The 13449-nt window shown below is 45.0% G+C and overlaps 1 protein-coding gene across 6 annotated transcripts in view; it reads left to right on the top strand.

Annotated features, from left to right (window-relative positions):
- CTNND2 (catenin delta 2) overlaps positions 1-12056 on the top strand; it is a 936316-nt gene extending 924260 nt beyond the window's left edge. For all 6 annotated transcript variants that reach the window (XM_067730382.1, XM_067730378.1, XM_067730381.1 and 3 more), the window contains 2 exons: positions 3636-3709; positions 10925-12056. In XM_067730382.1, the coding sequence (XP_067586483.1) occupies positions 3636-3709; positions 10925-11182 (332 nt within the window). In that variant the 3' untranslated portion in view covers positions 11183-12056. The remainder of the gene's footprint in view (positions 1-3635; positions 3710-10924) is intronic.
- The last annotated feature ends 1393 nt before the right edge of the window (positions 12057-13449 follow it).

Genomic DNA, 13449 nt, shown 5'->3' with positions numbered 1-13449 from the left:
TAGAATCATTCAAAAGGTTTTTCAGGGCTTCCCTGGTGGCGCAGTGGTTGAGAGTCCGCCTGCCGATGCAGGGGACCCGGGTTAGTGCCCCGGTCCAGGAAGATCCCACATGCCACGGAGCAGCTGGGCCCGTGAGCCATGGCCGCTGAGCCTGCGCGTCCGGAGCCTGTGCTCCGCAATGGGAGAGGCCACGACTGTGAGAGGCCCGCGTACCGCAAAAAAAAAAAAAGGTTTTTCATTGTGGTGTGTTTGTATTGAAATAGTTCCAGTGGTACATGATCCTGCTCTGCACACATCAGACAATAAAAAATAAAATCTAATATGTTTCTAGATGTTTAATCTTCCTAGAAAATGGCAGGAATCTTGACAACTGCAGCATTGAGATATACGTAACTTTTCAAACTTATTTAGAGGCTTAAACACTTTGCTCTAACTTACTTAAAAATGCAATTCAAAACTACACTGTCAATCATGTAGCAAGCCTAGACGAGCATGAGGTCATTATTGAATAATATGTTTATACAAGAAGGTTCCCTTTAAGCCAACAAGTACTGGGTGAAAGTTAGTTGTTAGCATCACAGTGATGTTGATGGTGATGGAGGAGGTGGGGGCGGTGTTGGTGCTGAGATTGGTGGGTGTGTTTGCCCCCCTCTACGATGGTATGAGTAGCTCCCCAGCCAAGCCGGGTGGAAATCGACATTTCATGTAGGGATGGAAATGATGAATTGCCAACCTCTGTTCTGCTTCCCTTTAGCAAATGTCCATCATTCCAGCGTTTACTGGCAGATCATATTTCTTGGGACCTCCGTATCCCAAGCAGTACCTTTTCTCATTCACCAATAAATCCAGGGGGCATTTAAAGTTCAGTTATTGAAAAAACATCTGAAAAACGGCCATCTTCCTTGTTTCTAAGGCATCAGGGGATGTCTTATACCATTTCCCCCACAGGAAACATTCCCTTTGCTGTGGGAAAACCATGGGAAACGTCACCCTCAAAACGCAACATGCAAAAGCTTTAAAGTGAAAAGCAGTTCCTTGCCTGGGTCATCATCTCCTCTCCCGAGCTCTCAGAAATGCAGATCCATCTGGGTTTATATTTCAGGCTTCCCCTCCGCCTGCCTTCTCTGTATTCAATCTCTAGCTTAGACGTCTCTTAAAATGTCTTCTCTCCTTAGTGTTTCTCTGCCTCTGAGGAGCCCTCAGAAAGCCAAAGGCAGCTGTTCATTCAGGCATGCAGCACTGTTATAGCTGTTTCTCGCGGTCATGATTCCCTAGGAGTGTTACGTGCTCAGAAGCACGCATCAGAGGAGGGCTGTGTGATCCCAGCAGCTACACAGCCTGACTTAAAAATTCACCAGGGGATTTTGCCCTCCCACCTGAGCTTCCCAAATACCTTAACATCCAGTGGTCGATTCTGTTTCTGTCAGTATCTCTCTTATGCCTTTTAAAGCTGCTCTAATCTTCAATCTATTGATATAGTTGGAAATTGGGGTCTATAAAAAGAAAGAAAGGCATTTCCCTATGAGTTGACTCTTTGCTCAGACACATACATGGCAGAGCACCTGTGAAGACACGTGCTTCATGTATCCAGAAAGGCCACAAGTTCAATCTCAGCTACACAGTCTCCTTTAAACAGGTGAAGTGCGCCAAAGAGCAGGAGGAAAGAACTTCCAGTAGAAACATCTTCAGCTTGGAAGCCACAAGCACAACAGGGAGGGAGGCCAAGGCTATAAAAATGCACATTCTACCAAAAAAAAAAAAATGTATTTTATTCTGAGTAATAGAAAAAAAAATTCACCTTATCCTTGGAGTAACATTTTCCATCAGCAGGTTATAGCTCTGAAGGCAGATTTTTCTAAGGTTTAGTCATTCATTCATTCACTCAGCAAAAAAAGCACTCACTCTGTGAGCATCCCTCAAGGCCAGGCACTGTCCCAGGTGCTGGGGCAGCCTACAAAGGTGGCGGGACAGACAGATGTCTGTCCTCATGGAGCTTCTTATCTCCTAGATGAAGGGAGGTAATACACAAGGTAAACATGAAACAAACTCACTAACGAGGTGGTAGCACTTGGCGTTGAGTGTGATGGTGGAAATAAATGGGGTAATGAGACAGAGGGCCCCAGGTGGGCAGGGTAACTTTAACTAACACGGTCAAGGAGGAGACGTTTGAGCTGAAACCCGAATATCAACAAGGAGAGATAGTCCAGAGTCTGGGGCAAGCAAGTTCCAGGGAGAAGCATCAGGAAGTCCAACATCCCTGATGCAAAATAAATTTGGATGCTCAAGCCAGGAAGGAGGGCCAGCACAGCTCCCTGAACTGTGGGAAGAAGAGCAGGAAATTCTGCAGGAAGTCAGGATGGGACCAGATCACACAGAGCCTCGAAGACCATAATGTGCAGGGAATCGAGTGACATAATCCGGTCTGTCTAACATGATGATCGCTCAGGTGATGGGAACAGGGGGGATGAAGGAACAGGCTGGGCAGAGTGGAAGCTGGGCCGTTGAGAATAGGATGCTGTAGCGGTGGTCCAGGCGAGGGATGGTGGTTTCCGCAGTGATGCAGAGACAGGAGTGATGGGCGTTCAACCAGAGAGTCTATCAGAGTGGTCTTTAAAATGGGAAGTGGGCTCTCAGCTCTCACATTCTAAGCAGAATTTCCCAAGAGGAGTTTTATTGCACAGCTATTATGTGCTTTTAGTAATAAACATGGGTGGAATGATTATACTGACTTGGTGGCCTGTATCTCTGAGAGAATAGATGGTGTGTCATCCTATTTCATGATCCCATAGATACTGGAAGCAAAAGATAACTTTTTCTTGATATCTGGAGTGTTTTAGGTACCTGCTGACACTCGACAATGTTTTTTTCCAGAGCTTTCTTAAACCAGGACCTTTTAGCAGCTATGAGGGGAGTCTTGCCCTGGGCCCTTCCTCTAGGCCTGTGACAGCAGCCTCAAGGGCCCCAGGGGAGGAGGCAGGCAAGTGGGCATCTTGCCCAGGACTTTGGAAGCTGCTGGCAACCGGAGGAGACCTTCCTTCCTTTTGTCTAGAACACAGACTGGTCACAAGACAGGGTGGAAGTCTCCCGTCTCTGTGTTGAACAGGACTCCGAAGCCGCAGCCGCCCAGATGCACAGGGCAAAGGCGGGTGGTGCTTCCTGCCCATCCTTCAGGCCGTTGAGAAGTGAACTGTCTCAAAGATGATCAAGCACTTCTGTGAGCTCAAATTAGAAATTTCATTCTTGGCATTCCCCAGCTAAACACCAAGCGGCCGATCCAGATTCCTGCATGCTTCAGTGCAGGTGACACGCTTTTATCATCTGCCAGTTTTCACCAGAAAACAAGGCCATAGAACTGGCAAGATGACCATCTGTTTGATGCACCTGCCTTGACCCCGTCTGCAAGCTGAATGTTATTGCAAGAGGCTGACGTGCAACGGGGATTTTATAGAATAACTGTTCTTCTCTCTTAATGTCTGTATGTAAAATGAAGTGTTCAGGGCTAACGAATTTCTTGCATCTGGAATGATCCATGAGACACCAAGCTTTGTCAGGGCAAAACTGGCCTCGATAACCATCATTCCTCATTTGAAGTCTGGCGTTCGGTGCTAATACTTTTGTTTCTCTTTTGCTTTCAGCTCAAAATACTGGAATTTCAACTTTGTATAGGAATTCATATGGTGCGCCCGCTGAAGACATCAAACATAACCAGGTAAAAGAGAGGTAGCACGTTGGTGTTTGTTTCTCCCTTCGACTCCTGTGAAATATCTTGGAAGTGTAAAAAATAAGTTAGTTTCTATTTAACATGCATAAAAAATGGAAAAAGAAAATAACGGTCCCCGCTGCTCTCTGCTCACGTGGGACACAGCGTACACGTGGGTGGTGGCAGTCATCAGAACAGCCTCAGATTTGAAAGCAATCTTTTGTTTTTTTGGCGGCATCAGGTGTTAGTTACGGCAAGTGTAAGATGCTGGTTACTAGACAAATTGTCTAATTACTAGACATGGATTAAGTAGCTCCTGTAACCCAGCCAATTCTTATTTGGAAGAAAGCATTCATTATACATGACAGTTACTAATAACATAGACACATCAAGTTCAATGTAAACAACTGAATAGAAGGCATGGTGTTATGCCTCACCGCTCAGGCTAGTGGGGGAACAAGCAACAACAGCATCACCTGGGAGCTTGTTAGAAACACAGAAGAGATGCTTCTCTGGCCCCTAACCCTAACCCTAACCCATTCAGGGTCTTCTGCATCCGAGTTGCATTTTATCAAGGTGTCTTGGTGATTCGTGTGGATGTTGAAATTTGAGGAACCCTGGCTGGTAGATACTTAAAGAATCCATCTGTGTTTTTGCGTGTGTTTTATTTAGCAAATATTCGTTGAAGGCTCGTTTTCTCTCTGGTTCTAAGGGGAACTATAAAAGCAAGAAGGCACCGCCTCTGCTCCTTTACTGATGAATAACCTCATACTTTTCCTTCCCCATGGTGGTCATCACAGAAAGACTGACATTCTTTATAACTCTTGGCTACTGGTAATCGTTTCCAGAACTGGCTTCTGCTGACGCTCTAGATTCCTGCCATGTGTCATGAAAATAGTACTGAAAAGATAAACCTGAAAGCTGTTTACTTGATCACAGTAACCAGATGAAAGTCAACATGAAAGGGAAATGTGTGTTTTTAATCAGTTCTCACCACCCAGCAAGGCAGCATCTTTGAAGAGGAGAGGGGCTCCCTTCCAGCAGGTAGAATGTCTGGTGCAAGACTGTTTCTAAGGGAAGAGGGAGGAGGACACAGTTCTGGTCTTTGCTAAAAGCAAAGAAGTCAGTGAATAAACAGAGGGGCATGAGCTCTAGACAAGAGGTCATCAGGGGTGGCCCCCAACTATTTGCAGATCAACATGCCTACCCAAACATAAAGGAAAATGGAAATGCCAACTCTATTTATGGAAATCAATGCTTTTTCTTCCAGCAAATAGCAGGTACAGTGAGCCAGTGGTCTCCAGCTCTTAAAGATATTTGTCAGGATGTGATGGGACCCTGGTTTTGCATCCAAGAGCATAAAATCAGTCTTCAGCTTCTATAGGTCAAGAGAAGCTCATCACCAGAATCAGCCTGTTCTACATCAGCCTTTATCTCCAGGGAATCCCACTATTGTTGGCAATGAAGAAACACCCTGGTGTGGCCCAGGGGTCCTTGGCATCGCACAGTGTGGCTGCAGTACATTCCAACAGACTGCTTGCAACCTAGGTTTAGAGGACAGTCCACGATGGTTCTAAGAGGCACATTCTCTTCACCCAAGCCTATTCTGAGCATTTAAGAAAATTGGAATTAACGCACCAAGATTAACGCACCAAGATGGCATCCCTGCCCCGAGAGAGTGAGCACAGCCTATTGTATGCAGCCTTTTCATTCTAGGGCCTCCTGGGCCCTAGAATGAACTCGACTCAACCTCGGTGTGAAACATCAAGGCCACGGTGTCTCAGGTGGATGTACTGAAACTCAGTCTGGATGGAGAGCAAGCTCTGAGCCACTCATCAGCACAGGGGAGACGTTGCAGGCCGACCCCCAGCAGAGCTGAGTCCTGTGGCCTTAGCTCAGTGCCATCATTATTCCCTCATCTGGTCCAGCCGAGGGAAGGGGGCAACTGGACTGTTAACTCCATTCTAATATCAAGCAACATTTTTGAAATGTCCACCAAAGAGAGTTGTTTTTTACCTAGAAAATTTTTTCCAAGAAAATCATTATGACACTCCAGTGACTTGAGAAAGTAATAAAGGTTTTACTTGTTTTGGACTCTGTTATCAGGATACACTTTGGCTTTACTTACAGCCTTCCCTCTTGGGAATTCGGTAAAGGAAGACCATCCTGACCATTCAGAAAAGTTGGCCATTTGCTCCTCTTCCAGATGGGTGCTTCTGGAGATGACCTTGTAAACAGCATCCATGGTGTGGATTTTCTGCCCATGTGAGCATGGTTGGTTATCACAGATGGCCTTTGTTTTTGGAACTTTACTGGGCTAAAAGCCACTTCACAACCTCATAGCTAGGAAATGTCCAGCTTGAAAAATTTAACCGGGAGGGATGTGCCTGGGTCCATTCGGTTTCGGTGTCAAAGCTGGGCCTCCTGAGCTTTGCAGAGGAGTCTGGACAGGGATTCATCTTAGAGAAGAAGTGATTCACCGAGGGAAACTAGTTTCAGGGGGATCTCTGGGACGAGGCAAAAGACAGTGAGATCTGAAAATAAGGCAACAGCCCTGGATGCATGGCCAAGCAAGGGAGGGGCCGGGGCAGGAGGTGGGAGGCGGGCTTCCCCTGACTCAGCAGAGAAGCAGCCAGGCAGCCTCGCAGCTGTGGCACACCCCACGTGACTACCTGCCACTGCAGTTTCGAATCAGTGAATTCCGAGCATAAGGACTCCTAGAAGAAACAACCATTCGTGTGAAATAAGATTTGTGATCCTCGGTTTTATGTTTGGGGTCACAGATATTGTTTTAAGAGTTAAGTACTCAAACCCTTCAAAACCCTGCTGAGCTTCTACCAGTCTATCCCACACTTATAAAGAAAAATAGCTTATTTAACCGTATCCCGCTGGCAATAGGATTTTTGTTCATAAACTAGAAACAAAGGGTTTTGGTGTTTTGCTGACTGGTTTTCAAATTATTACTGACAGCAATAAAAATGGCATCTTGAGTTCCTCAGTCTGGCTGCCAGGTGGGCAGGCAAATAAAATTATCCCCAGAGCTGAGGAAATTGGGATTCAAGGAGGGTAAGGGTTCGCCCTCAGTCACCTGAAGAAGCTCGGAAGAGGCAAAGACTCCAGCCTGGGTCTTCTGTCCTCTTGTGCCATGTGCCCTCCTGTATACCACTGGTTCTCAAATTTGAGGGTGAGTCAGGATCCCTGGAAGACTGTTAAACATAAATTACTGTGCCCCAACCCCAGATGTTCTGATTCAGTAGGTCTGGGATGGAGCCCAATAATTTGTACCCCTAAAGAGTTCCCAGGCAATACTGATGCTCCTGGTCTTGGGACCACACTTTGAGAAGCACTGATCTTCACCACGGCTTCATTCATTGTATAATGATAACACCCTGAGTCTTCAGCTTTCACTGTGCAGTAGACTTTGAAGGTCTGTAGTGGGCGGCTATTTCCCTTGTGTTAGGAATACGTTCAATTGGTGGGCAAACTCAGTGAGGAATACAAAGGAGTCTTCCATCAGCGTGCTACAGGGGTGGGAGCTAAGAAGGAGCAGCGTCCTTTATAATTTACACTAAACATTCTGCTGCTGAGGAAAGCTTTCAGCAAGGATGACTCTGTGGGAGCAGAAGCCACAGGACGGAGTGCCGAGAGTGTGGACCCCCGTGATGGCCATGTGAGCCAGCTGGTGGCACCTGCCCTTCCCAGAGAGGACACTGCCTTACGCAGAGCAGACAACAGCCTCAGGCTCCTTGGATGTGTCAGGGCTCCTCTGGACCACAAGAGACTCAGATTCAGAATACACCACTGTGGGATAGGAGCATCATTCCACCTCCTTTACAGAAGTCTGGCTTGTCCACACTGTATGTTAAAAAAAAAAAAAAAAAAAAAAAAGCATTTATTTTAGCTCCTCTATGGGAAAGGCTGGTATTGGGGAGCATTTCACCTGCCTAATCTTGAACACTGTCAGATAGTCTCTTAAAGTAAATGACAGAATACAGCCAACATACCTCTGCGGTGAATGCATCTTAGCAGCCGACATCCATACCACTGGGGCCAGGGAGCAAATTTAATCCCTTCAAACACAGCTGTGCCACCATCAGCTGTTCTGGGTGGTTCGTTCACACAAATTCTCTGAACTGCAGAACTTAACCTGAGAAGGGGTTGATATGGGACCTTATGAGCAATACAAATGAACTGAAGAAGGTAACTCCTGATATGAGACTAAAATAAGCTTGTGCTCAACCCAAAAATGTCCACCAGCCAGAGAGAACATAGCAGTAGTAAGAAATTTGAAACAGGCTTTGCCAGAAAAGGAAAAAAAGAAAGAAGCAGCCACCGTGGAGGAGGGCCACGATCCTCGTAAGTAGCTTCCCCTGAAGACCTCCCAAGCTCTAGCACTGCCCCTCCCCTGGTTACTGAGACCAGCACAGAGAAGTCAGGCCTCATCTTGGTTTCCTTTGTCCATGGCCTCCCTTCTCATCACAGGGTCTGGAGTCAACTCAGTGAGGCTGCCCACCCCCCGAGGTGGAGCCACCTTGGCTCAACAGAGACTGTGCTCCTGTCTCAGAGAGAACATGGACTTTGGAGTCAGCCAGGTGTGCATTCACATCCCAGCCTCACCCCACCAGGAGCCATGGCATCCTGCACAAGTTTCTTATCTTCTCTGACCTTCAGTTTCTTCATCTATAAATTGGGAATTGGATGGATAAATGGATGGATGGGAAGGAAGGAAGGAAGGAAGGAAGGAAGGAGGGAGGGAGGGAGAAATTGAGAGAGAGGAAAGGTGGAGGGAGAGAAGGAGATAGATTAGATAGAAAAATAGGTAGATGATAGATGGATAAATGGATGGATGGATAGGTATACAGACATAAACATGCATCCATATATGTATGCATATATACATATACAAGAGTAAACAAAGAAGAATTTGTTACATGTTGAATATAGAGCCCACTGAAATAGAGCCAGTAAATTCTAGTTCCTTCCCTGTGTAATTTTTCCAAACCTCCCAACTCTAATACTTTGTATGCTCCACACTTGGGTAGCAGCACCGAGGTGGAGCGGAGAAGTTCCACGTAACGCTCAGCTCTTCAAAGACCAGCAAAGGGCACCTTAGCCTATCCCAGTGATCAGGTACACGTGGTCTTAGCAATGTTTAATTGCAGGTGTTGAAGTTCCGAATGTCCTCCTCATGCCCAGGCTCTTAGGCTAACACACATTTACACTCTGAGGACTTTCACAGGTAGACAGAAACCTCATTCATTCAGCCACCACTATCTGGAAGTGTGAGGCCACCTGGATGGCAGCTATGATGAAGTTCACCACTTCTTTGAAGAGCAGGTCGATTACTAGTGTAAATCAATGACATATAAAAGAGGGAGTTTCGCTTACCTGAGAGAAGAATTACGGGCAGGCCATTAGAAGCATTCATTCACACACAACGTGCTAATTACAAATCATCATCTATCAACTAAGACCAATTTCTAGAGGATGTTTCCATGCTGAACCTTAGTTAAATTAGTAGGGAATTACCGAGTCCACTGGCAGGTGATCAAACTGTGCTTTTTTAGGAGTGTTCCATCGTTCCCCCCAGACCTCCTGCACAATCATTGCACTCGGGGAACTTTGTGGATGCCATTATGCAGTGGCTGTGGGAATGGTCCTTCCCCCATGCCTTGGGGGTATCCTCACTTTGGGAGCGTGATGCTTAGGAAGGGACCTCAGAGGCAGTGGGAAGGGGATAGCTAGGCCCTGACATATAAATGCTAATTATCAGCCTATGAACACTGTCTGTTTTACTGTCCTTAAAGCAAAGCGGAGGGAACTAACTAACTAACTAAACTTCACGTATCCCGAAGAATCCTGTGGTCCCTTTAGCCCCTAAAGGCCCCCTACATCAGACAGTAACCTGCAGAGGACAGGAATGGAAACGGGGGACACTGAAGTGGGCTGGGGGACATTGGACAAGTCCGAAGACCCCTCTCGCCTAACCAAAGTCTTCATAATCCCACATTATTCTCGAGTCCCATCAATTCTCAATTGAACCAAGTTAGGAGATGTTTTGGTTCTCCAGAGCATAGAGTATTTGAAGTGGATTCCCTCTTCTTTTCACATGCTTCTCTGTATCCTTCTAAGGCTGTGGTACCTGGTCACTTAGGCAGGTGTGATGGAATGGCCCTATTACCGGGAAGACTCCATCCTCCAGAGAGGTATTGGTCACAGCCCTCCGAGCTGGCAGGAGGATGCCCAAGTGACCATTAGACCTTGTACATCTTCACTTTCTCTTTGTCTGGGATTACAGCACCCAGGTGTGATGGAAAAAATGCAGGAAAGATGACTATAAATTACTTGTGTTCTGTAGTGTCTAGTGTATACCTCTTTAATTTGAAAAAGGTTAACTAGTAAAATGGTTCACGTATCATGGCAGTTTTGGCAATTTCTCAAAAAGGTAAACATTGAATTACCATCAGATCCAACAATTCCACTTCTTGCTACATACCCCCCAGAAATTGAAAGCAGGGATTCAAACAGATACTGGTGCACCCACATTCACAGCAGCGTTATTCACAATAGTCAAAGGGTGCAAATAATACAAGTGTCCATCAGTGGATAAGTGGATAAACAAATGTGGTCTCTCCATACAATGGAATATTATTTAGCCTTAAAAAGGAAGGAAATTCTGTCACATGCTACAACATGGATAAACCTTGAGGACATTATGTTAAGTGAAAGAAGGGAGACCCAAAAGGACAAATACTCTATTATTCCACTTCTATGAGATACCTAGACTAGTGAAATTCATAGAGGTGGAAAATAGAACGACGGTTGCCACAAGCTGCGAAAAGAGGGTGGGATGGGGACTGAAGCTTAATGGATACAGAGTTTTTGTTTGCGATGATGAAAAAGTTATGAAAATGGATAGTGGTGACGGTGGCCCAGGCGACGAATTTACTTAATGCCACTGAAAACGATTAAAATGGTCCATTTTATGTTATGTATACTTTACCATAATAATAATTTTTTAAAAAAAGATTACCTAGAATGATAGCGCATGGACTCAGGAACCAACTTGAAAAAGGAAAGTCAATCAGGAGAAGCTCGATACTGGTAACCGCATGGAGGATGTTCGGAGCCTTGACTTTGAGAGAGGGTTGAGCGCATCGGCGGCGGGGGAGGACGGGTCAAGGGCAAATGCGCTAACCCAGGTGGATCTTCTTTTCTGGGCAGGTTTCAGCACAGCCAGTCCCACAGGAGCCCAGCAGAAAAGACTACGAGACCTACCAGCCATTTCCGAATTCCACGAGAAACTACGACGAGTCCTTCTTCGAGGACCAGGTCCACCACCGCCCTCCGGCCAGCGAGTACATGCACCTGGGACTCAAGTCCACGGGCAACTACGTCGACTTCTACTCTGCTGCCCGTCCCTACAGTGAACTGAACTATGAAACGAGCCACTACCCCGCGTCCCCCGACTCCTGGGTGTGAGGCAGGCAGCACCGGGAACAGTGCATGTGCATGCAAGACCACAGACATTGCTATTTTTCTTTTCCCCTGCAAATTTAGTTTGTTAAAGCCTGTTCCATAGGAAGGCTGGGATAACCAGTAAGGAAACATTAAGAGCTATTTCAGAAAGCTAACTGAATCGAACGTTAACTTGAAAGTCAATAGAAAGTGATCCTCAATCTGACCTTGTACAACACCTTTCTAGCGCGGGCTGGAGAGTCTAAAAAGTGCTTTCCACTGAATGTGGCTGAAGGCAGCACAGAAGGCGGTCGGGGTGACGGTTGTAAGCACAGAGGCACGTGGTTCACACACTTCAGAGGGACGGCTTCTCACGCTTTGTTTACTCTTCATCCGTTGTGATTCTAGGCTTCAAGTTGCACTCGGGTTCCTCTGTACAGCAAGATGTTTCTTGCCCTTTGTTAATGCATTGTTGTAAAGTATTTGATGTACATTACAGATTAAAGAAGAAAAGCGCATTGTGTATATTACACCAATGCTGCGGCGTTTCCTCATCTATGGTTCTAAATATTGCTTCAATTTCAAACTTTTGAAAGATGTATGGATTTCCAGTTTTCTTTTCTTTCTCGCAGTATGTTTTAACAGAAAAAAAATGGGAAAAAAGGAATATTTAGCAGTATTGTTCGTACTGATATGTGAATTTGTTTGTGGCAACTAAGCAAGGCATTCAACAGTTTCTGACAATTAACATCCATCATTCCACACTCCTTGTCAACAAAGTGCTTTTTCACTGCCTAAAATTTTAGATGTAGATATTTGAAATAGATTTTTTCATTTATACCAGTTTTCTTTATGATGATACAGTGTTAAAAGAAAATAAATTACAATTGATCTGTCATCCATATTTGCTAAGAATGTCTATTTCCAAGGACCTATCTTACAAAACACACATTCTACTCGTGTGTCTGTGCGTGTGTGGGTGTGTGTCCATGTATGTATAAAAATGACCTGTGTGAGATTTTATTTGGATAGAAGCTATTTCATTTGCTGTTCCTCTTGTACAAACTTTGTTTTTGGTTTCTAGTATGAATGTACATCAGCCGTTCCTTTTGTACTCTATCTATACTTCTGACCATCTAGTGACTCAGGATATTAGGCCAGTGGAGGTAAAGTTATAGGATTCTCACACATTCACGCATTCTTGGATACCAATCCTTTCTACGGGCCCATTTCCTTCCATGTTTCATGCCCTCAGAACATGATAAATCATGGCCAACTCAATAATTTCACTTTGGAGCCAATTACTTGAAATAGCCACAGAAAATGTAAACTGCTCGCCTTATTCCCCCCAAACTCCTTTGTTCGTGTGGCAGGGAGCAGTAGACAATTATGGATTCGATTATTAAAACTGAACTTGAAGCTAATGGTAGAATAGTTGTTAACAGAGCTAGGAAGTAAGGCTAACCATTCAAAAGAACAGGGGCTGTGGGTAAATTAGCTTTGCTCTTTAGATGCAAGTGACTGAGGCCAATAGGTGCCTAGTAAATGTTAACTGTTCTTGAAAAAATAAAACATTAAATAACAAAAGAAATTGGCTGCCATCTTCCTTTAAAACTTTCTCCCCTTCGCTCTACGTAGTTTAATTCAGCTCAAAGTCTAAAATTCATGGTTCTTTCTCCAAATTTAGCAACAACCAAACGATCTCTTGTTCATGCATATCTGTGCAAATGAGAAGCTCTTTTCTAGAGCAGCGTGGTAGACAGACATTTTCATATGAGTTGTCCTACAGTTTCTTACAAGTTGGCCCTTCTCGCCCTGTTTACTATAGGAATACACATTTCTGGGTCCCCTCCCAGGAATGCTCCAGCCCCTAAGAGAGATATAAATATGTAGCTTTGAGGACAGTGTTTCCACTTCATTACTGTCATAGAATGAAATAGTAAAGTTCATCAAGGCAGAGATATGGTACAGACATGATTTGTCCATAACCAAATAGCTGGTTTAACTTTTCCAAAAGTAAGGAGTAGGACTCATTCTCTGGCTTGAGTTGTGCAGAGGGAAGTTAATGCATGTCAAAAAGTCCTTGTCCTAGCAGGAGCTTTATATTTCCTCTGTGACTTTGAGTCTGTGCAAGCCCAACATTTGCAACCCTTGAAGACCAAGGAAGTCTCTGCTGCCTGTGCTTTTTTAAGAACACCTGGCACCAGGCTGACATGAACGAATTCAGCCAGAAACCTCTGGAATCAGAGTTAGAGCTAGGAGAAAGTCAATTAAAAGTGTTCATAGTTACT

Source organism: Pseudorca crassidens, chromosome 3, assembly GCF_039906515.1.
Source record: "Pseudorca crassidens isolate mPseCra1 chromosome 3, mPseCra1.hap1, whole genome shotgun sequence".
Lineage (NCBI taxonomy): Eukaryota > Metazoa > Chordata > Mammalia > Artiodactyla > Delphinidae > Pseudorca > Pseudorca crassidens.
This window is presented reverse-complemented; position numbering and strand designations above follow the sequence as displayed.